Source organism: Poecile atricapillus, chromosome 2, assembly GCF_030490865.1.
Source record: "Poecile atricapillus isolate bPoeAtr1 chromosome 2, bPoeAtr1.hap1, whole genome shotgun sequence".
Lineage (NCBI taxonomy): Eukaryota > Metazoa > Chordata > Aves > Passeriformes > Paridae > Poecile > Poecile atricapillus.
In genome coordinates, this window is record NC_081250.1 from 153,387,378 (window position 1) to 153,413,929 (window position 26,552).

General features: G+C 39.8%; 1 protein-coding gene across 2 annotated transcripts in view; it reads left to right on the forward strand.

Moving 5' to 3' along the window:
• Positions 1 to 26,552, forward strand: part of MROH1 (maestro heat like repeat family member 1) — a 141,286-nt gene that overhangs the window by 57,312 nt on the left and 57,422 nt on the right. For both annotated transcript variants that reach the window (XM_058830026.1, XM_058830025.1), the window contains 8 exons: positions 3,360 to 3,412; positions 4,804 to 4,911; positions 8,051 to 8,170; positions 10,586 to 10,708; positions 13,036 to 13,182; positions 17,061 to 17,087; positions 20,364 to 20,588; positions 23,658 to 23,737. In XM_058830026.1, the coding sequence (XP_058686009.1) occupies positions 3,360 to 3,412; positions 4,804 to 4,911; positions 8,051 to 8,170; positions 10,586 to 10,708; positions 13,036 to 13,182; positions 17,061 to 17,087; positions 20,364 to 20,588; positions 23,658 to 23,737 (883 nt within the window). The remainder of the gene's footprint in view (positions 1 to 3,359; positions 3,413 to 4,803; positions 4,912 to 8,050; positions 8,171 to 10,585; positions 10,709 to 13,035; positions 13,183 to 17,060; positions 17,088 to 20,363; positions 20,589 to 23,657; positions 23,738 to 26,552) is intronic.

The following is a 26,552-nucleotide window of genomic DNA, read 5'->3' on the forward strand; positions in this document are numbered from 1 at the left end:
TGGGATGAGGAATTTTGGGATGAGAGGGGAAATTTGGGATGAGGAATTTCAGGATGGGAGGAGAAATTTGGGAGAACGAATTTTGGGATGGCACAAAAAATTTGGGATGAGAGGAGAAAATCTGGGATGAGGAATTCTGGGATGGGAGGAGAAATTTGGGATGAGAAAATCTGGGATAGGAGGGAAATTTTGGGATGAGAGTGAAAATTTGGGATAAAGGATTCTGGGATGGGAGGGGAAATTTGGGATGAGGAATTTTGGGATGAGACAAAAAATTTGGGATAAGAGGGGAAATTTGGGAAAAGGAATTTTGGGATGGGAGAGGAAATTTGGGATGAGGAAATCCAGGATGGGAGGGGAAATTCGGGATAAGGGGGGAAATTCAGGATGAGGAATTCTGGGATGGGAATGGAAATTTGGGATGAGGAATTTCGGGATGGGAAATCTGGGATGAGAAATTTCAGGATGGGATGGGAAATTTGGGATGAGGAAATTTGGGATGAGGAGATTTGGGATGGGGGAGAAAATTTGGGATGAGGAATTTTGGGATGGCAGGGGAAATCTGGGATGAGGAATTCTGGGATAAGCCAAAAAAATTGGGATAGGAGGGGAAATTTGGGAAAAGGAATTTTGGGATGTGAAGGGAAAATTTGGGATGAGGAATTCTGGGATGAGACAGAAAATTTGGGAAATCTTTCTGCTCCTGGATTCCACTTTTTTCCCACTTTATTCCCACTTTTTTCCCACTTTATTCCCACTTTTTTCCCACTTTATTCCTGCTTTTTCCCCCTCTTTTTTTCTTGCATTTTCCCTTCTTTTTTTCCCCACTTTTTTCCCATTTTTTCCTGTTTTTTTCCCATTTTTTCCTGCTTTTTTCCCAGTTTTTCCTGCTTTTTTTGCTTTATTTTCCCTGCCTTTTCCCCTCTTTTTTCCCCACTTTTTCCCCATTTTATTTCCACTTTTTTCCCACTTTATTCCCACTCTTTTCCTGCTTTTTTTTCCCATTTTTCCCCACTTTTTCCCCATATTTTTCCCACTTTTATCCCAATTTTTCCCACTTTTTCCCCATATTTTTCCCACTTTTTTCCCACTTTTTCCCAGTTTTCCCCCTCTTTTCCCACTCCTTTTTCCCTCTATTTTCCTACTTTTATTCCACTTTTTTCCTACTTTTTTCCCCACTTCTTTCCCACATTTTTCCACATTTTTTCCCACTTTATTCCCTCTTTATTCCCACTTTTTTCTCTCTTTTTTCCCCAATTTTTTTCTCACTTTTTTCCCTCATTTTTGCCACTTTTCCCCCATTTTTTCCAGCCCTTTTTCCCACTTTTTTCCCCACTTTTCCCCAATTATTCCCCACTTTTTTCCCAATTTTTTCCCACTTTTTTTTTGCTTTTTTCCCCACTTTTTCCCCAATTTTTCCCATTTTTTTCCCACTTTTTTTTTTGCTTTTTTTTCCTATTTTTTCCCAATTTTCCCCACTTTTTTCCCCACATTTTTCCTGTTTCTTCCCAATTTTTTCCTTCTTATTTCTCTCTATTTTTCCTGCATTTTTCCCACTTTTTCCCCACATTTTTCCCGCTTCTTTCCCTCTTTTTTCCCTTTATTTTCCCTCTATTTTCCCGCTTTTATCCCACTTGTTTCCTTCTTTTTTCCCCACTTTTTTTTTCCCCACTTTTTTCCTGCTTTATTCTTCACTTTTTCCCATTTTTCCCATTTTTTCCCCACTTTTTTCCCCACTTTTTTCCTTCTTTTTTCCCAATTTTCCCCCTTTTTTCCCCCTTTTTTTCCTGCTTTTTTCCCTTTTTTTTTCCCTCTTTTTTCCCCACTTTTTCCCAATTTTTTCCCACTTTATTCCAACTTTTCCCCTGTTTTTTCCCTAATTTCTTCCCTCTTTTTTTCCCAATTTTCCCCCACTTTTTCCTCACTTTTTTCCCTTTTTTCCCCACTTTATTCCCATTTTTTTCCACTTTTTTCCCCTCTTTTCCCGCACTTTTTTCCCATTTTTTTCCCCATTTTTCCCACTTTTTTCACTCTTTTTTCCCACTTTTTCCCCACTTTATTCCCATTTTTTCCCATTTTTTCCCCACTTTTTTCCCTGCTTTTTTCCCACTTTTTCCCCACTTTTTTCCCACTTTTTCCTCTCTTTCCCCCCACATTTTTCCCAATTTTTTTCCCATTTTTTCCCTCTTTTTTCCCCGCATTTTCACCACTTTATTCCCATTTTTTCCCCTTTTATTTCCCCTCTTTTCCCCCACTTTTTTCCCAATTTTTCCCCATTTTTTTCTCTTTTTTCCCACTTTATTCCAACTTTTCCCCCTGCTTTTTCCCTCCTTTCTTCCCTCTTTTTCCCCTCTTTTCCCCACTTTTTCTCTGCTTTTTCCCAATTTTTCCCCACTTTTTTCCCTGCTTTTTTCCCACTTTATTCCCATTTTTCCCCTCTTTTCCCCCACTTTTTTCCCCATTTTTTCCCATTTTTCCCATTTTTTTCGCTCTTTTTTCCCACTTTTTTCCCCAAATATTTCCCACTTTTTCCCCACTTTTTTCCCTCTTTTTCCCCACATTTTCCCCACTTTATTCCCATTTTTTTTCCCACTTTTCCCTGCTTTTTTCCCACTTTATTCCCATTTTTCCCCTTTTTTCCTCTCTTTTCCCCTACTTTATTCCCAATTTTTCCCCATTTTTTTCTCTCTTTTCTTCCCACTTTTCCCCTGCTTTTATCCCTCTATTTTTCCTGCACTTTCCCCTCTTTTTTCCCCTCTTTTTTCCCACTTTTTTCCCTCCTTTTTCCCTCTTTTTTCCCATTTTTATTCCAATTTTTTCCCAATTTTTCCCTGGTTTTTTCCCTCTTTTTTCCCATTTTTATCCCAATTTTTTCCCAATTTTTCCCTGGTTTTTCCCTCTTTTTTTCCCATTTTTATCCCAATTTTTTCCCAATTTTTCCCTGTTTTTTTCCCTCTTTTTTCCCATTTTTATCCCAATTTTTTCCCAGTTTTTCCCTGTTTTTTCCCCTCTTTTTTTCCCATTTTTATCCCAATTTTTTCCCAATTTTTCCCTGGTTTTTTCCCTCTTTTTTCCCATTTTTATCCCAATTTTTTCCCAATTTTTCCCTGTTTTTTTCCCTCTTTTTTCCCATTTTTATCCCAATTTTTCCCCAGTTTTTCCCTGGTTTTTTCCCTCTCTTTTCCCATTTTTTTCCCTTTTTCTCCCCTTTTTTCCCATTTTTTCCCACTTTACCCCACCCCGTCTCTTCCACCTTTTCCTTCTCCAGAATTCCCAAATTTTTCCCCCTCAGGAATTCTCGTATTCCCACATTCCCAAATCCCTCAGAATTCCCAGAATTCCCGATTTTTCCCCCTCAGAGCACTCGGAGAATTCCCTGGATCAGCAGGACTGGGAGGAGAAGCTGCTCCAGGTGAGGATCCCGGGAATTCCGGATTTTTCCCGGGATTTTTGGGGCCGGAAAAGGAAATCTGGGATTGGGAAAAGGGAGGGAAAATCCAATCCGGAATTCCAAAGGGAAATTTGGGATAAGAACCGGAATTCCAGAGGAAATTTGGGATAAGAACCGGAATTCCGAAGGAATTTTGGGATAAGAACCGGAATTCCAAAGGGAATTTGGGATAAGAACCGGAATTCCAACGGAAATTTTGGGATAAGAACCGGAATTCCAGAGGAAATTTGGGATAAGAACCGGAATTCCAAAGGAAATTTGGGATAAGAACCGGAATTCCAAAGGAAATTTGGGATAAGAACCGGAATTCCAAAGGAAATTTGGGATAAGAGCCAGAATTCCAAAGGGAAATTTGGGATAAGAACCGGAATTCCAGAGGAAATTTGGGATAAGAACCGGAATTCCAGAGGAATTTTGGGATAAGAACCGGAATTCCAGAGGAATTTTGGGATAAGAACTGGAATTCCAAAGGGAAATTTGGGATAAGAACCGGAATTCCAAAAGGAAATTCGGGATAAGAACCGGAATTCCAAATAAATTTGGGATAAGAACCGGAATTCCAAAGGGATTTTGGGATAAGAACCGGAATTCCAAAGGAAATTTTGGGATAAGAACCGGAATTCCAAAGGAAATTTGGGATAAGAACCGGAATTCCAGAGGAAATTTGGGATGAGAACCGGAATTCCAAAGGAAATTTGGGATAAGAACCGGAATTCCAGAGAGAATTTGGGATAAGAACCGGAATTCCAGAGGGAAATTTGGGATAAGAACCGGAATTCCAGAGGAATTTTGGGATAAGAACCGGAATTCCAGAGGAATTTTGGGATAAGAACCGGAATTCCAAAGGAAATTTGGGATAAGAACCGGAATTCCAAAGGAAATTTGGGATAAGAACCGGAATTCCAAAGGAAATTTGGGATAAGAACCGGAATTCCAGAGGAAATTTTGGGATAAGAACCGGAATTCCAGAGGAAATTTGGGATAAGAACTGGAATTCCAAAAGGAAATTTTGGGATAAGAACCGGAATTCCAGAGGAATTTGGGCTGGGAATGAGAATTCTGAAGGAAATTTTGGGATAAGAACCAGAATTCCAAAGAAATTTGGGATAAGAACCGGAATTCCAGAGGAATTTTGGGATAAGAACCGGAATTCCAAAGAATTTTGGGATAAGAACCGGAATTCCAAAGGGAAATTTGGGATAAGAACCGGAATTCCAGAGAGAATTTGGGATGAGAACCGGAATTCCAGAGGAAATTTGGGATAAGAACCGGAATTCCAGAGGAATTTGGGTTGGGAATGAGAATTCCGAAGGAATTTTGGGATAAACCTTTGGAATTCCCGCCATTCCCAGTTTTTCCGCCATTCCCTGAGCTCCATCCCGGATAAATCCTGGATTTTCCCGTTGCCTCCGGAGATTTTCCGGCAGCTCCGCGATTCCGAAGCCTCCAGGTCGGAAAAGGTGAGGATGGAAAAAAAAAATTCCCGGAATTTTTCCAGCTGGATTTTTCCATTGGAATTCCCGAATTTTTGGGGGGATTTTTTTGGAATTTTCTGGGGGATTTTTAAGAAATTTTTGGGGGTTTTTTTTTGGGGATTTTTGGATTTATTTTTATTTTTGGGATTTTCTTTGGGTTTTTTTTGTTTTTGGGATTTTGGGGATTTTTTGGAGATTTTTGGGATTTTTTTGGAATTTTGGGGGGAATTTTTTGGGATTTTTTGGGGATTTTTTTGGATTTTTTTCTTAATTTTTTGAGATTTGTTTGGGGTTTTTTTGGGATTTTTGAGGATTTGTTTGGGATTTTTTTTGTTTTTTTTTATTTTGGGGATTTTTGGGGATCTTTTGGGATTTTTTTTATTTTTTGGGGAATTTTTGGGATTTTCTGAGATTTTTTGGGGATTTTTGGGGGGTTTTTTTGGGATTTTTTTGATTTTTGGGGGGATTTTTTGGGGGGGTATTTTTGGGATTTTTTGGGGATTTTTGGGGGATTTTTGGGATTTTTGGTATTTTTTTTATTTTTGGGGATTTCTTTGGGATTTTCTTTGGGTTTTTTTGGTTTTTGGGATTTTTTTGGGGATTTTTTGGAGATTTTTGGGATTTTTTTGGAATTTTGGGGGGAATTTTTTGGGATTTTTTGGGGATTTTTTGGGATTTTTTTCTTAATTTTTTGGGATTTGTTTGGGGGTTTTTTGGTTTTTTTTTGATTTTGGGGATTTTTGGGATCTTTTGGGATTTTTGGGGTTTTTTTGGGGATTTTTTTGGGATTTTTGGGATTTTTAGGGGATTTTGGGGGATTTTTTGGGGATTTTCTGAGAATTTTTTGGGGATTTTTTGAGGGTTTTTTTGGGTTTTTTGATTTTTGGGGTCTTTTGGGATTTTTGGGGGATTTTGGGATTTTTGAGAAAATTTTTTTTTGAGGGGGGATTTTTGGGGGATTTTTTGGGATTTTTGGGGGATTTTTTGGGATCTTTTGGGATTTCTTGGGGATTTTTGGGGATTTTTGGGGATTTTGGGGGATTTTTTTGAGATTTTTTGGGTTTTTTTCATTTTTTGGGTTTTTTTTGGATCTTTTGGGATTTTGGGGGAATTTTTTTTGATTTTTTGAGATTTTGGAGAATATTGGGGGGGATTTTTGGGATTTTTGGTATTTTTTTTATTTTTTGGGATTTCTTTCGGATTTTCTTTGGGTTTTTTTGGGTTTTTGGGATTTTGGGGATTTTTTGGAGATTTTTGGGATTTTTTTGGAATTTTGGGGGGAATTTTTTGTGATTTTTTGGGGATTTTTTGGGATTTTTTTCTTAATTTTTTGGGATTTGTTTGGGGGTTTTTTGGTTTTTTTTTTATTTTGGGGATTTTTGGGATCTTTTGGGATTTTTGGGGTTTTTTTGGGGATTTTTTGAGGATTTTTGGGATTTTTAGGGGATTTTGGGGGATTTTTTGAGATTTTTTTTTTGGTTTTTTGATTTTTGGGATATTTTGGGATTTTTGGGGAATTTTTTGGGACCTTTTGGGATTTCTTGGTTATTGTTGGGGATTTTTGGGGATTTTGGGGGATTTTTTTGAGATTTTTTGGGTTTTTTTCATTTTTTGGGTTTTTTTTGGATCTTTTGGGATTTTGGGGGAATTTTTTTTGATTTTTTGAGATTTTGGAGAATATTGGGGGGGATTTTTGGGGATTTGTTTGGGATTTTTTTTGTTTTTTTTTTATTTTGGGGGTTTTTTGGGGATCTTTTGGGATTTTTTTTATTTTTTGGGGAATTATTGGGATTTTCTGAGATTTTTTGGGGGGGTATTTTTGGGATTTTTTGGGGATTTTTGGGGGATTTTTGGGATTTTTTGGGATTTCTTGGGGATTTTTGGGGAATTTTGGGATTTTTTGGGATTTTTGGGGGTTTTTTTGGGGATTATTTGAGGATTCTTTGGGGGATTTGTTTGGGATTTTTGTTTTTTTTTTATTTTTTGGGATCTTTTGGGATCTTTTGGGATTTTTGGGGGGGTTTTTTTGGGGGATTTTTTGGGATTTTTTTTATTTTTGGGGATTTTTTTGTGATTTTTGGGGACTTTTTTATTTTCTGGAATTTGGGGATTTTTGGGGGATTTTTTAAATTTTTTTTGGTTTTTGGGGGGATTTTTTTGGATTTTCTGGGATTTTTTTGGGATTTTTTTTGGGACTTTTGGGATTTTGGGGGGGAATTTTTTAGGGGAATTTTTGGGATTTTTTTGAATTTTGGAGATTTTTAGAGGATTTTTGATTTTTGGGGATTTTTGGGATTTTTGGGGGGATTTTGGGGGGATTTTTTGGGATTTTGGGGGGATTTTTGGGGGATTTGTTTGGAATTTTGGGGGGATTTTTTGGGATTTTTGGGATCTGTTGGGATTTTTTAGGGATTTTTTGGGATTATTTGGGAATTTTTTTGGGATTTTTGGGATATTTTTTGGGGAATTTTGGGGGATTTTTGGGGCAGATTTTTCTTGGATTTTTTGGGGATTTTTGGGGGGATTTTTGGCATTTTTGGGAATTTTTTTTGGAATTTTTGGGATTTTTTTTGGAATTTTGGGGGATTTTTGGGGCAGATTTTTCTTGGATTTTTGGGGGATTTTTGGGGGGATTTTTGGCAGTTTTGGGGAATTTTTTTGGGAATTTTTTGGGGATTTTGGGGATTTTTTGGGGAATTTTGGGGGATTTTTGGGGCAGATTTTTCTTGGATTTTTTGGGGATTTTTTGGGGATTTTTTGGCATTTTTGGGGAATTTTTTTGGGAATTTTTTTGGGAATTTTTGGGATTTTTTTTGGGAATTTTGGGGGATTTTTGGGGTGGATTTTTTTTTGATTTTGGGGGGATTTTGGGAGGAATTTTTGGCATTTTTGGGGAATTTTTTTTGGGAATTTTTTGGGGGATTTTTCTTGGATTTTGGGGGGATTTTTGGCATTTTTGGGGAATTTTTTTGGGGAATTTTTTTTGGAATTTTGGGGGATTTTTGGGGCGGATTTTTCTTGGATTTTTTGGGGATTTTTGGGGGGAATTTTTGGCATTTTTGGGGAATTTTCTTTGGGAATTTTTTGGGGAGATTTTTGGGATTTTTTTGGATTTTATTCCCAGATTTTCCTGTACAAATCCCTGGGAACGGCGCTGGGATCGTGTCCCGGGAAGGATTTGGTTCGGAAGCAGCTCCAGGAAATCCTGGAAAACGCTCGGTACCAGGAGGAGGAGGAGAGGGAGGTGAGGAATTCATGGAAAACGGGATTGGGATCCAGGGAATTTATGGAATTCATGGAAAAACGGGATTGGGATCCAGGGAATTCATGGAAAAATGGGATTGGAATTCATGGAAAAATGGGATTGGGATTCAGGGAATTCATGGAAAATGGGATTGGAATTTATGGAATTCATGGAAAAACGGGATTGGGATCCGTGGAATTTATGGGAAAATGGGATTGGGATCAATGGAATTCATGGAGTTTATGGAAAAATGGGATTGGGATTGGAATTTATGGAAAAATGGGATTGGGATCCGTGGAAAAACTGGATTGGAATCCATGGAAAAATGGGATTGACATCCAGGGAATTCATGGAATTCATGGAAAAACGGGATTGGGATTGGAATTCATGGAAAAATGGGATTGGGATCCATGGAAATCATGGAAAAATGGGATTGGGATCGTGGAAAAATGGGATTCATGGAAAAATGGGATTGGGATCCATGGAATTTATGGAATTCATGGAAAAATAGGATTGGGATCTGTGGAATTTATGGGAAAATGGGATTGGGATTCATGGAAAAATGGGATTGGGATCCGTGGAAAAACTGGATTGGAATCCATGGAAAAATGGGATTGGGATCCAGGGAATTCATGGAAAAATGGGATTGGAATTGGAATTCATGGAAAGTGGGATTGGAATTTATGGAATTCATGGAAAAATGGGATTGGGATCCATGGAATTTATGGAATTCATGGAAAAATAGGATTGGAATTTTTGGAATTCATGGAAAAATGGGATTGGATCTGTGGAAAAACTGGATTGGAATTCATGGAAAAATGGGATTGGGATTGGAATTTATGGGAAAATGGGATTGGAATTTATGGAATCCATGGAAAAATGGGATTGGGATCCATGGAATTCATGGAATTCATGGAAAAATGGGATTGGGATCCGTGGGATTTATGGGAAAATGGGATTGGAGTTTATGGGAAAATGTGGGAATTTTGGGAATGTTGGGTCAGGAATGGGGTTGGAATTTTCCAAGGGGAGGATTCTGGGTAAAATCCTGGAATTTCAAGGGAATTCTGACAGAAATCTGGGAATTCTGGGGGATTTCTATGAAAATATTATGGAATTCCAAAGGAATTCCTACTAAAATCCAGGAATTCCAAGGAAATTCTTGGTTAAAATCCTGGAATTCCAAGAAACCTCAGAAAAAATCCTGGAATTTGAATGGAATTCTGATTAAAATCCTGGAATTCCAAGGAAGTTACTGCAAAAATCCTGGAATTCTGAAGAAAGTCTTACTAAAAACCTGGAATTCTGTGGGAATCCTGACTAAAATCTGGGAATTCCATGGAATTCTTGACTAAAATATTGGAAATTCTGGGTAAAATCCTGGAATTCCAAGGAATTTCAGAAAAAAATCCTGGAATTCCAAGGTAATTTCTATTAAAAGCCTGGAATTCCAGGAAAGTCCCAAATAAAATCCTGGAATTCCATGGAAAATCTTGGCTAAAATCTTGGAATTCTAAGGGAATTCCTATTAAAACTCTGGAATTCCAGGAAAATTCTGGCTAAAACCTTGGAATTCCAAGAAAATCCAAACTAAAAGCCAGGAATTCCTTGGAATACCAATTAAAATCCTGGAATTCTGGGGAAATTCTGGCTAAGATCTTGGAATTCCAAGGAATTCCTAATAAAATCCTGGAATTCCAAGGGAATTCCTGCTAAAATCCTGGAATTCCATGGAAAATTCTGGCTAAAACCTTGGAATTCCAAGAAAATCCCAACTAAAATCCTGGAATTCCAAGGGAATCCTGATTAAAATATTGGAATTCTGGGAAAATTCTGGCTAAAATCTTGGAATTCCAAGGAATTCCTACAAAAATCCTGGAATTTCTTGGAATTCTGGCTAAAATATTGGAATTCCAAGAAAATCCCAACTAAAATCTTGGAATTCCAAGGGAATTCTGGCTAAAATCTTGGAATTCTGGGAAAAAACTGGGTAAAACCCTGGAATTCCAGGAAAATCCCAACTAAAATCCTGGAATTCTGGGGAATCTCGATTAAAATCCTGGAATTCTGGGGAATCTCAACTAAAATCCTGGAATTCTGGGGAAATTCCAGCTAAAATCTTGGAATTCCAAGGAATTTCTACAAAAATCCTGGAATTCCAAGGAATTCCTAATAAAATCTTGGAATTCCAAGGAATTCCTGCTAAAATCCTGAAATTCCTTGGAAATCTCCATTAAAATCCTGGAATTCCAAAGAAATCCCATCAAAACTCCAGGAATTCTTTCCCAAAATCCCAAAATTCCATCCAGGAACAGCTCCAGGAATATCCCAAGACTCTCAAAATTCCCATAAATCCAAGAAAAAACTTCGGGAATTCCCATTCCAGGTTTTTTTTTTTCCTTGGAATTCTGGCAGGGTTTGGCTTTTTGCTTCGGAATTTGCGCCCGGAATCACCTGGAGGAAACTTTGGAAAAATTGGAGGAATTCGTTCGATCCGACGTTTTCAAGAAATCCCTGGGATTGTTCAGCATCTTCAAGGTGAGAATTCCCAGAATTCCCAAAAATCCTGGGATTTTCCAAGCCCATCCCAAAAAAAAATTGGGATTTGAGGGAGTTTAGGTGGGAAAATTTGGGATTTTGGGGTTTTTTTTTGGGAATTTTTTGGTGGGAAATTGGGATTTTTTTATCCCTGGGATTGGGGATTTGGGGAGGGAATTCCTGAGGAATTTGGGGAATGGGAATTTTGGTTGGAATTTGGGGATTGTGAGGGAATTCCTACTAAAAATCCAGGAATTCCAAGGAATTTCTGCTAAAAAAACTGGAATTCCAAAGAATTCCTGCTTAAAATCCTGGAATTCCAAGGAATTCCTACTAAAAATCCTGGAATTGGTGCAATTCCTACTAAAAATTTGTGAATTCCAAGGAAATCCTTCTCAAATCCTGCAATTCCAAGGAAATTTTCCCAAAATTCCAAGGAATTCCTGCCAAAATTTGGGAATTTTCTGAGAATTTTCTGGCAAATCCTGGGAACTTTTTTTGGAAATTTCTCCTAAAAATTCTGGAATTCCAAGGAAATCCTTCTCAGATTTGGGAATTCCAAGGAATTCCTCCAAAAAATCCTGGAATTCTGTGCAATTCCTACTAAAAGTCCTGGAATTCCAAGGAATTCCTTTTCAAATCCTGGAATTCCGAGGGAATTCTCCTGAAATTCCAAGGAATTGCTCCCAAATTCCTGGAATTCCATGAAATTCTTATCAAAATTTTGGAATTCCAAGAAAATTCCGACCAAAAATCCTGGAATTCCGAGGAAATCCTTCTCAAATCTGGGAATTTTCTGAGAATTTTCTGGTAAATTCTGGGAATTTTCTGGCAAATTCCTACAAAAAACTTGGGAATTCCAAGGATTTCCTGCTAAAAATCCTGGAATTCCAAGCAAATGTCCTCAAATCCTGGAATTCCAAGGAAATCCTCCCAAAATTCCAAGGAATTCCTGGAATTCCATGAAATTATTACCAAAATTTGGGAATTCTGGTTAAAAACTGGGAATTCTGAGGAAATCCTGCCCAAAATCCTGGAATTCTGTGCAATTCCTATGAAAAATCGTGGAATTCCAAGGAAATCCGTCTCAAACCCTGGAATTCCAAGGAATTCCTGCTAAAAATCGTGGAATTTGGTGTAATTTGTACAAAAGATCCCAGAATTCCAAGGAAATCGTCTTCAAATCCTGGAATTCCAAGGAAATTCTCCTAAAATTCCAAGAAATTCCTTGGAATTTCTGGAATTCCATTAAATTCTTACCAAAGTCTTGGAATTCCAAGAAATTCCTGCCAAAATTTGGGAATTTTCTGTGAATTTTCTGGCAAATTCTGGGAATTTTTGGGAAATTTCTACAAAAATCCTGGAATTCCAAGGAAATCCTCCCAAAATTCCTTGGAATTCCTGGAATTCTGTGCAATTCCTACCAAAAATCCCAGAATTCCAAGGAAATCACACTCAAATCCTGGAATTCCATGGAATTCTTACCAAAAGTTCTGGAATTCCAAGAAAATTCTTGCTAAAAATCCTGGAATTCCAAGGAATTCCTCCTCAAATTTGGGAATTCCAAGGAAATCCTTTTTAAAGCCTGGAATTCCAAGGAAATCCTCCCAAAATTCCAAGAAATTCCTTGGAATTCCTGGAATTCTGTGAAATTCCTACTAAAAATTTGGGAATTCCAAGGAATTTCTGCTAAAAATCCTGGAATTCCAATGAAATCGTCCTGAAACTTGGGAGTTCCAAGGAAATCATCCTGAAATCCTGGAATTCCAAGGAAATCCTTCTCAAATTTGGGATTTTTCTGGGAATTTTCTGGGAAATTGTGGGAATTTTTTGGAAATTCCTACAGAAAATCTGCAAATTCCAAGGAATTCTTGCTAAAAATCTGGGAATTCCAAGGAATTTCTCCTCAAATTTGGGAATTCCAAGGAAATCCTTTTTAAATCCTGGAATTCCAAGGAAATTTTCCCAAAATTCCTTGGAATTCATGGAATTCATGGAATTCTGTGAAATTCCTACTAAAAATTTGGGAATTCCAAGGAATTCCTGCTAAAAATCCTGGAATTCCAAGGAAATTGTCCTGAAACTTGGGAATTCCAAGGAAATCCTCCCAAAATTCCTTGGAATTCCAAGGAAATCCTCCCAGAATTCCTTGGAATTCCTGGAATTCCATCCAATTCCTACCAAAAATTCCCAAAATTCCACCGCCACCCTTTCATTTCTCCCTCAAATCCCACCCGGAATAAAACCCCAGGAATTTTTCCTTTTCCCATCGATTTTGAAGGAATTCTGGGAATTCCTGGAATTTTTTCCCGTTTTTTTTTCCGTAGGAAAGGAGCGAGGGGGAGCTGGAAAAGCTCCGGAGCGGCCTCGTGCTCTGCTACGGCCGCGTGGCCGAGGCGGCGCCTCCGGAATTGCTCAATTCCCGCTTGGAATCCCAAATCCTGAAAAATCTCCTGGAAAACGGCCACACCAAGGTGAGAAATTCCCGGGAAATTGGATTTTTTGGGAATTTTTTGGGGGGGGATTTGGGGAATTTTTGGGAATTTTGGGATTTTTTGGAGGATTTTTTGGGGGATTTTTTGGGATTTTTTGGGATTTTTGGGGATTTTTTTGGGATTTTTTGGGGGATTTTTGGGGATTTTTTGGGAATTTTTTTGGAATTTTGGGGAGATTTTTTGGGAATTTTTTGGGGGGCTTTTGGGGGGATTTTTTGGGAATTTTGGGATTTTTTGGGGGATTTTTTGGGGATTTCTTGGGATTTTTGGGGATTTTTGGGGATTTTTGGGGATTTTTTGGGAATTTTTTGGGATTTTTTTTGGAATTTTGGGGAGATTTTTTGGGAATTTTTTGGGGGGCATTTGGGGATTTTTTGGGAATTTTGGGATTTTTTGGAGGATTTTTTGGGATTTTTTGGGATTTTTTGGGGATTTTTTGGGGGGATTTTGAGGATTTTTTGGGAATTTTTTTGGAATTTTGGGGAGATTTTTTGGGAATTTTTTGGGGGGGATTTGGGGAATTTTTGGGAATTTTGGGATTTTTTGGAGGATTTTTTGGGGGATTTTTTGGGATTTTTGGGGATTTTTTGGGAATTTTTTTGGAATTTTGGGGGGATTTTTTGGGAATTTTGGGATTTTTTGGGGGATTTTTTGGGGATTTCTTGGGATTTTTGGGGATTTTTTGGGGATTTTTTGGGGATTTTTTGGGATTTTTTGGGAATTTTTTTGGGGGGAGATTTTTTGGGAATTTTTTGGGGGGGATTTGGGGATTTTTTGGGATTTTTTTGGGATTTTTTTGGGGGATTTCTTGGGATTTTGGGGATTTTTGGGGATTTTTTGGGGGGATTTTGAGGATTTTTTGGGAATTTTTTTGGAATTTTGGGGAGATTTTTTGGGAATTTTTTGGGGGGCTTTTGGGGGGATTTTTTGGGAATTTTTTGGGGGGATTTGGGGATTTTTTGGGAATTTTGTGATTTTTTGGGGGATTTTTGGGGAATTTCTTGGGATTTTTGGGGATTTTTGGGGATTTTTTGGGGATTTTTTGGGAATTTTTTGGGAATTTTTTTGGAATTTTGGGGAGATTTTTTGGGAATTTTTTGGGGGGGATTTGGGGATTTTTTGGGAATTTTGGGATTTTTTGGAGGATTTTTTGGGGGATTTTTTTGGGATTTTTTTTTTATTTTTGGGGGATTTTTTAGGATTTTTTTTTTTTAATTTCTTGGGAATTTTTGGGGGGATTTTTTGGGGAATTTTTTAGGGATTTTTTGAAATTTTTGATTTTTTTTTTTATTTTTGGTGGGGAATTTTTTGGGATTTTTGGGGGATTTTTTGGGATTTTTGAGGGAATTTTTGGGAATTTTTTGGGATTTTTTGGGGGATTTTTTGGGATTTTTGGGGATTTTTGGGGATTTTTTGGGGATTTTTTGGGGGGATTTTGAGGATTTTTTGGGAATTTTTTTGGAATTTTGGGGAGATTTTTTGGGAATTTTTTGGGGGGGATTTGGGGATTTTTTGGGAATTTTGGGATTTTTTGGGGGATTTTTGGGGGATTTCTTGGGATTTTTGGGGATTTTTTGGGAATTTTTTTGGGATTTTTTGGGGATTTTTGGGGACTTTTTGGGAATTTTTTTGGAATTTTGGAGAGATTTTTTGGGAATTATTTTGGGGGGCTTTTGGGGGGATTTTTTGGGAATTTTGGGATTTTTTGGAGGATTTTTTGGGGATTTCTTGGGATTTTTGGGGATTTTTGGGGATTTTTTGGGAATTTTTTGGGAATTTTTTGGGGGGGATTTTGGGATTTTTTTGGAATTTTGGGATTTTTTGGAGGATTTTTTGGGGGATTTTTTGGGATTTTTTTTTTTAAATTTCTTTGGATTTTGGGGGATTTTTTTGGGAATTTTTTTTTGATTTTTGGGGGATTTTTTAGGAGTTTTTTTTTTAATTTCTTGGGATTTGGGGGGGATTTTTTGGGATTTTTTTTTTTTAATTTCTTGGGATTTTTTGGGGGGACTTTTTGGGGAATTTTTTAGGGATTTTTTGAAATTTTTTCGGGTTTTTTTTTATTTTTGGGGGGATTTTTTTGGGATTTTTGGGGGATTTTTTGGGATTTTTGAGGGAATTTTTGGGAATTTTTTGAGATTTTTTGGGGGATTTTTGGGGGAATTTTTTGGGGATTTTTTTTAATTTTGGGGGGATTTTTTTATTATTTTGGGGGATTTTTTTTTTTTTAATTTCTTGGGAATTTTGGGGGATTTTTTGGGATTTTTTTTATTTTTGGGGGATTTTTTGAGATTTTTGGGGGAATTTTTGGGATTTTTTAGGGGGAATTTTTGGGGGTTTTTTTTGCATTTTTGAGGATTTTTTAAATTATTTTTTATTATTTTTGGGGGATTTTATTGGGATTTTATTATGTTTTGGGATTTTTTGGGGGTTTTTTTGGGGGAATTTTGGGTTGGGATTTTTTTTGGAAATTTTTTTTTTTTAATTTTTTGGATTTTTTTTATTTTTATGGGATGTTTTGGGGGGGGGATTTTTTTGGGAATTTTTTGGAATCTTTTGGATTTTTTGGGTTTTTTTGGGGATTTTTGGGGATTTTTTGTGGAATTTTTTGGAATTTTGGGGGGGATTTTTTGGGACTTTTTTGGGAATTTTTTAATTTTGGGGGGAATTTTTTGGGGGGATTTTTTGGGAATTTTTTTGGGATTTGGTTTTTTTTTATTTTTTGGGAATTTTGGGGACTTTAGGGGATTTTTTTCTTTTATTTTGGGGGGATTTTGGGGTAATTTTCCAGGAATTTTTTGGAGATTTTTGGGGAATTTTTTGGGATATTTTGGGAATTTTGGTGGGGAGTTTTGGGATTTTTTTGGTTTTTTTTATTTTTAGGGATTGGAGAAATTTTGGGGATTTTTTTTTAATTTTCCAGGAATTTTTGGGGATTTTTGGGGATTTTTTTGGGGATATTTTGAGAATTTTGGGGGGGGGGATTCTTTTTGACTTTTCTGGGAATTTTGGGGGAATTTTCCAGGAATTTTCTGAGAATTTTCAGGGAAATTTTGGGAATTTTTGGTGGGAGGTTTTCCCTGGGGGGGTCATTCCAAAGAGTTCAGAGTTTTTGGGATTTGGGAATTTCCCACTGGAATTTTCATATTCCCATTGGAATTTGGGTTTTTTTTCCCACTACAATTCCAGTTTTTCCAATGGAATTTCATTTTTCCTGGGAAATTTCATTTTTTCCTGCTGGAACTTGGATTTTCTCTGTGGAATTTGATTTTTTCTTCTTGGAATTTGGTTTTTCCCATGGGAATTTTTGGTTTTTTCCAATGGGATTTAATATTTTCCTGATGGAATTTTGAGATTTTTCTCATTGGAATTTCAGTTTTCCTGGGAAAAATTCAATTTTCATGGAATTTGATTTTTCCCATTGGAATTTTGGGTTTTTTTCTGGGGGAATTCTGATTTTTCCCATTGGAATTTGATTTTTCCTGGGAAAATTTCATTTTTCCCTGGAAAATCTCATTTTTTCCTGATGGAATTTGGATTTTTCCAAGGGAATTTTGATTTTTCCAAAGGAATTTTGTTTTTTTCCTGGGAAAATCTCATTTTTTCCTGATGAAATTTGATTTTTCCCACAGGAATTTTGGCTTTTCCAAATGGAATTTGGATTTTCCTCTCTGAAATTTTGGCATTTTCCATGCAAATTCTGACTTTTCCCACCAGAATTCCAATTTTTCCAATGGAATTTCCCTTTTCCTGTTGGAATTCCGCCTTTTTGGGTTTTTTCCCATTGGAATTTTTGCTTTTCCCACCAAAATTTGGGATTTTCCTGATGGGAATTTTGATTTTTTCCTCCTGTTCAGGTTCTGGGAATCAAAGTAGAGACCAAGGTAGGGAATTTGGGGAATTTTGGGAATTTCCTTGGAATTTTCTCTCTTTCCGCTTTTTTTTCTCTCGTTTCTGGCTGGAATCGCTCCCTTGGAAAATTCCAGAATTCCCGGGAAAATTCCCGGGAAAAGGGGATGGGAAAAGGCTTTTCCTGGAAGGGGAGGATCCCAGAATTCCAAAATTCCATCAATCCCGGAATTCCATGATCCCAAAATTCCATGATTCCATAAATTCCATAATTCCATTAATTCCATGATCCCAAATTTCTCTGATCCCAGAACTCCTCAATCCCAGAATTTCATGATTCCATAAATCCCCGGATCCCAGAATTCCATGATCCCAAATTTTTGGGATTCCAGAAATTCCGTGATCCCAAAAATTCCATCGCTCCATAAATTCCAGAATTCCCTCTTCCCGGAATTCCATGATCCCAAAGTTTTGTGATCCCAAATTTCTGGGATCCCAGAATTCCGTGACCTGGAATTTCTGGGATTCCATGAATTCCATAATTCCATAAATTCTATTAATTCCATGATCCCAGAATTCCGTGATCCCAAATTTCTCTGATCCCAAAATTCCATCGTTCCATAAATCCCAGAATTCTGTGATCCTGGAATTCCCTGATCCCAAATTTCTGGTATTCCATAAATTCCATGATCCCAAATTTATCTGATCCCAAAATTCTGTGGTTCCATAAATTCCACGGTTCCAGAATTTTGTAATCCAAAAATTCCATGATCCCAAATTTTTGTGATCCCCAAATTCCATGATCTTAACGTTGCTCTGATCCCAAAATTCCATGATTCCATAAATTCCGTGATCCGGAATTTCTCTGATCCCAGAACTCTGTGATCCCAGAATTCCATGATCCCAAAATTCCATGATTCCATAAATTCCGTGATCCCAGATTTCTCTGATCCCAAATTTCTCTGATCCCAAAATTCTGTGACTCCATAAATTCCACGATCCCAGAATTCCATCGTTCCATAAATTCCGTGATCCCAGATTTCTGGGATTCCATAAATTCTGTGATCCCAGAATTCCCGGATCCCGGAATTCCACCATCCCAAATTTCCTTGATCCCAGGAATTCCGAGGCTTCGGATCTGGCCATTCCCAGGATTTTTTCCATGGAATTTTCCCTCTGGAATTCTCTCCTTGGGCTCCACTGACGCTTCTCCCTTGCTGCACTAACGGCTCCCAATTCCCGGATTTTTCCTGGATTTTTTCTGGATTATTCCCAGACTTTTTCCTGGATTTATCCGAAATCTTTCCTGGATTTTTCCCAGATCTTTCCCAGATTTTTCTGGAATTTATCCTGATTTATCCTGAATTTTTCTTGGATTTTTCCTTGATTTATCCCAGATTTTTCCCAGATTTTTCTGGAATTTATCCTGATTTATCCTGAATTTTTCTTGGATTTTTCCCATATTTTTCCTGGATTTATCCTGATTTATCCTGAATTTTTTCCTGGATTTTTCTTGGATTTTTCCCCCGATTTTTCTGGATTTTTCCCAGATTTTTTTCAGGATTTTTCTGGAATTTATCCTGATTTATCCTGAATTTTTCTTGGATTTTTCCAATTTTTTTTCCTGGATTTATCCTGAGTTTTTCTTGGATTTTTTCTGGATTTTTTCCTGGATTTTTCCTGGATTATTCCAATATTTTTTCCTGAATTTATCCTGAATTTCTCCAGATTTTTCCCCAATTTCTCCTGGTTTTTTCCCAGATTTTTCCTGGTTTTTTCTTGAATTTATCCTGGATTTATCCTGAATTTTTCTTGGATTTTTCCCAGATTTTTCCCAGATTTTTCTGTGTTTTTCCTGGATTTTTCCCGGATTTTTCCCAGATTTTTCCCGGATTTTCCCCAGATTTTTCCCAGATTTTTCTGTGTTTTTCCTGGATTTTTCCCGGATTTTCCCCAGATCTTTCCCAGATTTTTCTGTGTTTTTTCTGGATTTTTCCCGGATTTTTCCTGGATTTTTCCCAGATTTTTCTGTGTTATTCCTGGATTTTTCCCGGATTTTCCCCAGATTTTTCCCAGATTTTTCTGTGTTTTTCCTGGATTTTCCCCAGATTTTTCCCAGATTTTTCTGTGTTTTTCCTGGATTTTTCCCGGATTTTTCCCATTTTTTTCCCAGTTTTTTCTGTGTTTTTCCTGGATTTTTCCCAGATTTTCCCCAAATTTTTCCCAGATTTTTCTGTGTTTTTCCTGGATTTTTCCCGGATTTTTCCCAGATTTTTCTTGGATTTTTCCCAGATTTTTCCCAGATTTTTCCCATTTTTTTCCCAGTTTTTTCTGTATTTTTCCTGGATTTTTTTTTTTTTTTAATTTTCCCAGATTTTTCCCATTTTTTCCCCAGATTTTTCCCAAAATTCCAGGAATTCCCTGGACTCGCTGTTGCTTTTCCTGGGAATTGCGTCCGGAATTCCGGGCGCTGGGAGGGGCTGGGAATTCCCCTCAATGAATCCGTAGGAATTCATTAACTCATTAATTAATTAATTGACTCCTGATCCTTAATTAATTCCTGACCTCTGAGCCCGGATTTTGGGCTGATCCCGATCCCACTGATCCCGGATTTCGGGATCCATTCCCGGATTTCAGGATCCATTCCCGGATTTCGGGATCCACTCCTGGATTTTGGAATCCATTCCCAGATTTTGGGATCCATTCCCAGATTTTGGGATCCATGCCCAGATTTCCGGATCCATTCCCAATTTTCAGTATCCATTCCCAGATTTTGGGATCCATTCCCGGATTCCGGGATCCATTCCCAGATTTTGGGATCCAATTCCAGATTTTGGGATCCATTCCCGGTTTTCCAGATCCATTCTCAGATTTTTGGATCCATTCCCAATTTTCAGGATCCATTCCCGGATTTCCGGATCCATTCCCAGATCTTGGGATCCACTCCCAGATTTTGGGATCCACTCCAGGATTTCGGAATCCGTTCCCAGGTTTCGGGATCCATTCCCACACTGGGGGATCTCCTCCCATATTTCGGGATCCATTCCCGGATTTCGGGATCCATTCCCGGATTCCGGGATCCGTTCCCAGATTTCAGGATCCATTCCCACATTTTGGGATCTCCTCCCATATTTCGGGATTCGTTCCCGGATTTTGGGATCCATTCCCAATTTTCAGGATCCATTCCCAGATTTTGGGATCCATTCCCAGATCTTGGGATCCACTCCCGGATTTTGGGATCCATTCCCAGATTCCGGGATCCATTCCCGGATTCCGGGATCCGTTCCCGCTGATCCGTTCCCTCCCCGCAGGATCCCACGCTGAAGCTGAGCCTCGCCCGCAGCGTCTCCATGATCGGCCGAGCCCTGGCCACAGGAAATCCCCGGAATTCCGGGAAATCCGGGAATGATTCCGGGAATTCCGGGAAATTCGGGAATTCTGGGAATGACTCCGGGAATTCCGGGAATGAGCCCCGGAAGGGCCCCGGGGGCTCCGTCAGCATTGCCCACAAGGCTGAGCTGGTGGCGCTGCTGGTGGTGAGACTGGGAGGGACTGGGATGGACTGGGATGGACTGGGAGGGAACTGGGATGGACTGGGAGGGACTGGGAGGGAACTGGGATGGACTGGGAGGGGATTGGGAGGGACTGGGAGGGACTGGGAGGGACTGGGATGGACTGGGAGGGACTGGGAGGGGTTTGGGGGGATACTGGGATGGACTCGGAGGGACTGGGAGGGACTGGGATGGAACTGGGAGGGACTGGGATGGACTGGGATGGACTGGGATGGATTGGGAGGGACTGGGAGGGACTGCGAGGGACTGGGAGGGACTGGGAGGGACTGGGAGGGACTGGGAGGAACTGGGAGGGACTGGGATAGACTGGGAGGGAACTGGGATGGACTGGGATGGACTGGGATGGACTGGGAGGGAACTGGGAGGGACTGGGAGGGGACTGGGAGGGACTGGGATGGACTGGGATGGAACTGGGAGGGACTGGGATGGACTGGGATGGACTGGGATGGACTGGGATGGAACTGGGAGGGATTGGGATGGACTGGGAGGGACTGGGAGGGATTGGGATGGACTGGGAGGGACTGGGAGGGAACTGGGAGGGACTGGGATGGACTGGGAGGGAACTGGGAGGGACTGGGAGGGAACTGGGATGGACTGGGATGGACTGGGATGGACTGGGAGGGAACTGGGATGGACTGGGATGGACTGGGATGGACTGGGATGGAACTGGGAGGGATTGGGATGGACTGGGAGGGACTGGGAGGGAACTGGGAGGGACTGGGAGGGACTGTGAGGGAACTGGGATGGACTGGGATGGACTGGGAGGGACTGGGAGGGAACTGGGAGGGACTGGGGATGGACTGGGAGGGACTGCGAGGGACTGGGAGGGACTGGGAGGGAACTGGGAGGGACTGGGATGGACTGGGAGGGAACTGGGATGGACTGGGATAGTCTGGGAGGGAACTGGGAGGGAACTGGGATGGACTGGGATGGGCTGGGAGGGAACTGGGAGGGACTGGGATGGACTGGGAGGGAACTGGGATGGACTGGGATAGACTGGGAGGGAACTGGGAGGGAACTGGGATGGACTGGGAGGGAACTGGGAGGGAACTGGGAGGGACTGGGATGGACTGGGAGGGAACTGGGATGGACTGGGATGGACTGGGAGGGAACTGGGAGGGAACTGGGAGGGACTGGGATGGACTGGGATGGACTGGGAGGGAACTGGGAGGGAACTGGGATGGACTGGGAGGGAACTGGGAGGGAACTGGGATGGACTGGGATGGACTGGGAGGGAACTGGGAGGGACTGGGATGGACTGGGAGGGAACTGGGATGGACTGGGAGGGAACTGGGATGGACTGGGATAAACTGGGAGGGACTGGGATGGACTGGGATGGACTGGGATAAACTGGGAGGGACTGGGATGGACTGGGATGGACTGGGATAAACTGGGAGAGGGTTGAGAGGGATTGGAATAAACTGGGAGGGAACTGGGGGGGACCGGGATAAACTGGGAGAGACTGGGATGGACAGGGATAAACTGGGAGGGACTGGGATAAACTGGGATGGACTGGGATGGACTGGGAGGGAATTGGGATGGACTGGGAGGGACTGGGATGGACTGGGATGGACTGGGATAAACTGGGAGGGATTCAGAGGGACTGGGAGGGACTGAGCTGGGAACTGGGATGGACTGGGATGGATTGGGAGAAGATTGGGATGGACTGGGAGGGACTGGGATAAACTGGGAGGGACTGAGATGGAACTGGGAGGGACTGGGAGAGAATTGGGAGAGACGGGGATAAACTGGGAGGGACTGGGATAAACTGGGAGAGATGGAGATGGAACTGGGAGAGAATTGGGAGAGACAGAGATAAACTGGGATGGACTGGGATAAACTGGGAGGGATTCAGAGAGACTGGGAGGGAGTGGGCTGGGAACTGGGATGGACTGGGGCAGGACTGGGATAAACTGGGATGGAACTGGGGTAAACTGGGAGGGACTGGGATGGACTGGGATGAACTGGGATGGAACTGGGATGGAAACAGGGATAAACTGGGAGGGACTGGGTTGAACTGGGAGGGACTGGGATCAACTGGGGGTAACTGGGAGAGAACTGGGATAAACTGGGATGAACTGGGATAAACTGGGATAGACTGAGATGGAACTGGGATGGACTGGGAGAAGATTGGGATGGACTGGGGCAGGGCTGGGATAAACTGGGATGGACTGGGAGGGACTGGGATGGAACTGGGATGAACTGGGAATGACCATGGGAAGAAAATCTGGGAATTCAGGAAATCCAAGAGATCCCAAAATTCCCACTCAAATCCTTTGGAATTCCGGCCTCACTTGGGATCCCTGGGAACATTCCAGAACATTCCGGAACATTCCAGAACATTCCCAGCCTCACTTGGGATCCCTGGGAACATTCCAGAACATTCCAGAACATTCCGGAACGTTCCCATTCCCGGCCTCACTTGGGATCCCTGGGAACATTCCAGAACATTCCAGAACATTCCAGAACATTCCAGAACATTCCGGAACATTCCAGAACGTTCCCATTCCCGGCCTCACTTGGGATCCCTGGGAACATCCCAGAACATTCCAGAACATTCCGGAACGTTCCCATTCCCGGCCTCACTTGGGATCCCTGGGAACATTCCAGAACATTCCGGAACATTCCGGAACGTTCCCATTCCCGGCCTCACTTGGGATCCCTGGGAACATTCCAGAACATTCCAGAACATTCCGGAACATTCCAGAACATTCCCGGCCTCACTTGGGATCCCTGGGAACATTCCAGAACATTCCAGAACATTCCAGAACATTCCAGAACATTCCGGAACGTTCCCATTCCCAGCCTCACTTGGGATCCCTGGGAACATTCCAGAACATTCCAGAACATTCCAGAACATTCCGGAACGTTCCCATTCCCGGCCTCACTTGGGATCCCTGGGAACATTCCAGAACCTTCCGGAACATTCCGGAACGTTCCCATTCCCAGCCTCACTTGGGATCCCTGGGAACATCCCAGAACATTCCAGAACATTCCGGAACGTTCCCATTCCCGCTCTTTTCCTTTTCCCAGGAATTCCTGAAGGCGGAAGCTCCGGACGCGCTCCGGACGCGGCTCCGGCAGCGAGCGCTCGACGCCTGCTCCCACCTCCTGTATCCCAAAATTCCCGGAATTCCCAAAATTCCCAAAATTCCTGAGCTGTGCTTGGGAAGGGTCGGGGCTTTCCCTTTCCTTTCCCTCTTTTTTCCCGATTTATTCCCAATTTTTCCCTCTTTTTTCCTCTCATTTTTCCCATTTTTTTTCCTTTTTTCCCGATTTTTCCTCTCTTTTTTCCCTCTTTTTTCCTCTTATTTTTTGCAGCTTTTCCCCCTTTTCTTCCCATTTTTTATCTCGAATTTTCCCATTTTTTTCCTCTTTTTCCCAATTTTTCCTGCTTTTTTCCTCTCTTTTTTCCATTTTTTTCCGTTTTTTTCTCTTTTCCCAATTTTTCCTGGTTTTTTCCTCTCTTTCTTCCCATTTTTCCTGATTTTTCCCTCTTTTTTCTCTCATTTTTCCCATTTTTTTCTCATTTTTCCTGATATTTCCCTCTTTTTCCCCTCATTTTTCCCATTTTTTTCCTCTCATTTTTCCCGGTTTTTCCCTTTTTTTCCCTTTTTCCTCTCATTTTTCCCAATTTTTTCCCATTTTTCCTATTTTTTCTCTCATTTTTCCACTAATTTTTCCATCTTTTTCCTTGATTTTTCCTCTCTATTTTTCCAGATTTTTTCCCTCATTTTTCCTCATTTTTCCCATTTTTTTCCTCTTATTTTCCCAGCTTTTTTCCCATTTTTCTCCATTTTTTTAATCCTATTTTTCCAGGGTTTTTCCTCTCTGTTTTCCCACTTTTTTCCAGTTTTTTTTCTCTTTCTCCCAATTTTTCCCGTTTTTTTCCCAATTTTTCCTCTCATTTTTCCCATTTTTCCCCTCTCATCTTCCCTGGTTTTTTTCCCTCTTATTTTTCCTGGTTTTTCCCTTTTTTTCCCTTTTTCCTCTCATTTTTCCCAATTTTTTCCCATTCTTCCCATTTTTTCTCTCATTTTTTCCTTTTTTTTCCATCTTTTTCCTTAATTTTTCTACTCATTTTTCCTGATTTTTTTCCCTCATTTTTCCTCTCATTTTTCCCAATTTTTTCCTCTTATTTTCCCAGCTTTTTTCCCTTTTTTTTCCATTTTTTTAATCCTATTTTTCCGGGCTTTTTCCTCTCTGTTTTTCCATTTTTTTCCAGTTTTTTTCTCTTTCTCCCAATTTTTCCCAGTTGTTTTCCCAATTTTTCCCGTTTTTTCCCCTCTTTTTCCTCTCATTTTTACCATTCTTTTTCTCTCATTTTTCCATCTTTTTTCCAACTTTTCCCCTCATTTTTTCTCTCATTTTTCCTGGTTTTTTCCCTCTTTTTCCTCTCATTTTTCCCATTTTTCCCCTCTCATCTTCCCTTGTTTTTTTCCCTCTTATTTTTCCTGGTTTTTCCCTTTTTTTCCCATTTTTTCCTCTCATTTTTCCCAATTTTTTCCCATTTTTCCCATTTTTTCTCTCATTTTTCCCTCTTTTTTCCATCTTTTTCCTTCATTTTCCCACTCATTTTTCCTGATTTTTTTCCCTCATTTTTCCTCTCATTTTTCCCAATTTTTTCCTCTTATTTTCCCAGCTTTTTTCCCTTTTTTTTCCATTTTTTAATCCTATTTTTCCGGGCTTTTTCCTCTCTGTTTTTCAAATTTTTTCCATTGTTTTTCTCTTTCTCCCAATTTTCCCGTTTTTTCCCCTCTTTTTCCTCTCATTTTTCCATTCTTTTTCTCTCATTTTTCCATCTTTTTTCCAACTTTCCCCTCATTTTTTCTCTCATTTTTCCTGGTTTTTCCCTCTTTTTCCTCTCATTTTTCCCATTTTTCCCTCTCATCTTTCCTGGTTTTTTTCCCTCTTAGTTTTCCCAGTTTTTCCCTTTTTTTCCCATTTTTTCCTCTCATTTTTCCCAATAATTTCCCATTTTTCCCATTTTTTCCTCTCATTTTTCCCTCTTTTTTCCATCTTTTTCCTTAATTTTCCCACTCATTTTTCCAGATTTTTTTCCCTCATTTTTCCTCTCATTTTTCCCATTTTTTTCCTCTCATTTTTCCCATTTTTTTCCTCTTATTTTCCCTTTTTTTCCCTTTTTTCCATTTTTTAATCCTATTTTTCCACGTTTTTCCAGTTTTTTTCTTTTTTTCCCAATTTTTCCCTTTTTTTCCCTCTTTTTCCTCTCATTTTTCCATTCTTTTTCTCTCACTTTTCCTTCTTTTTTCCAACTTTTCCCCTCTTTTTTTTCTCTCATTTTTCCTGTTTTTTTCCCTCTTTTTCCTCTCATTTTTCCCATTTTTCCCCTCTCATCTTTCCTGGTTTTTTTCCCTCTTATTTTTCCTGGTTTTTCCCTTTTTTTCCCATTTTTTCCTCTCATTTCTCCCAATTTTTTCCCATTTTTTCGCATTTTTCCTCTCATTTTTCCCTCTTTTTTCCATCTTTTTCCTTAATTTTCCTACTCATTTTTCCTGATTTTTTTTCCCTCATTTTTCCTCTCATTTTTCCCATTTTTTTCCTCTCATTTTTCCCATTTTTTTCCTCTCATTTTTCCCAATTTTTTTCCTCTTATTTTCCCAGCTTTTTTCCCTTTTTTTTCCATTTTTTTAATCCTATTTTTCCTGGGTTTTTCCTCTCTATTTTTCCAATTTTTTCCAGTTTTTTTCTCTTTCTCCCAATTTTCCCCGTTTTTTCCCTCTTTTTCCTCTCATTTTTCCCATTTTTCTCTCTCATCTTTCCTGGTTTTTTTCCTTTTTTCCCTTTTTTTTCTCTCTCATTTTTCCTGTTTTTTTTCCTTTTTCCTCTCATTTTTCCCTCTTTTTTCCCTCTTTTCCCCCCTCCCCCAAATTCCAAAATTCCCATCCCAACCTTTTCCCAAATCTT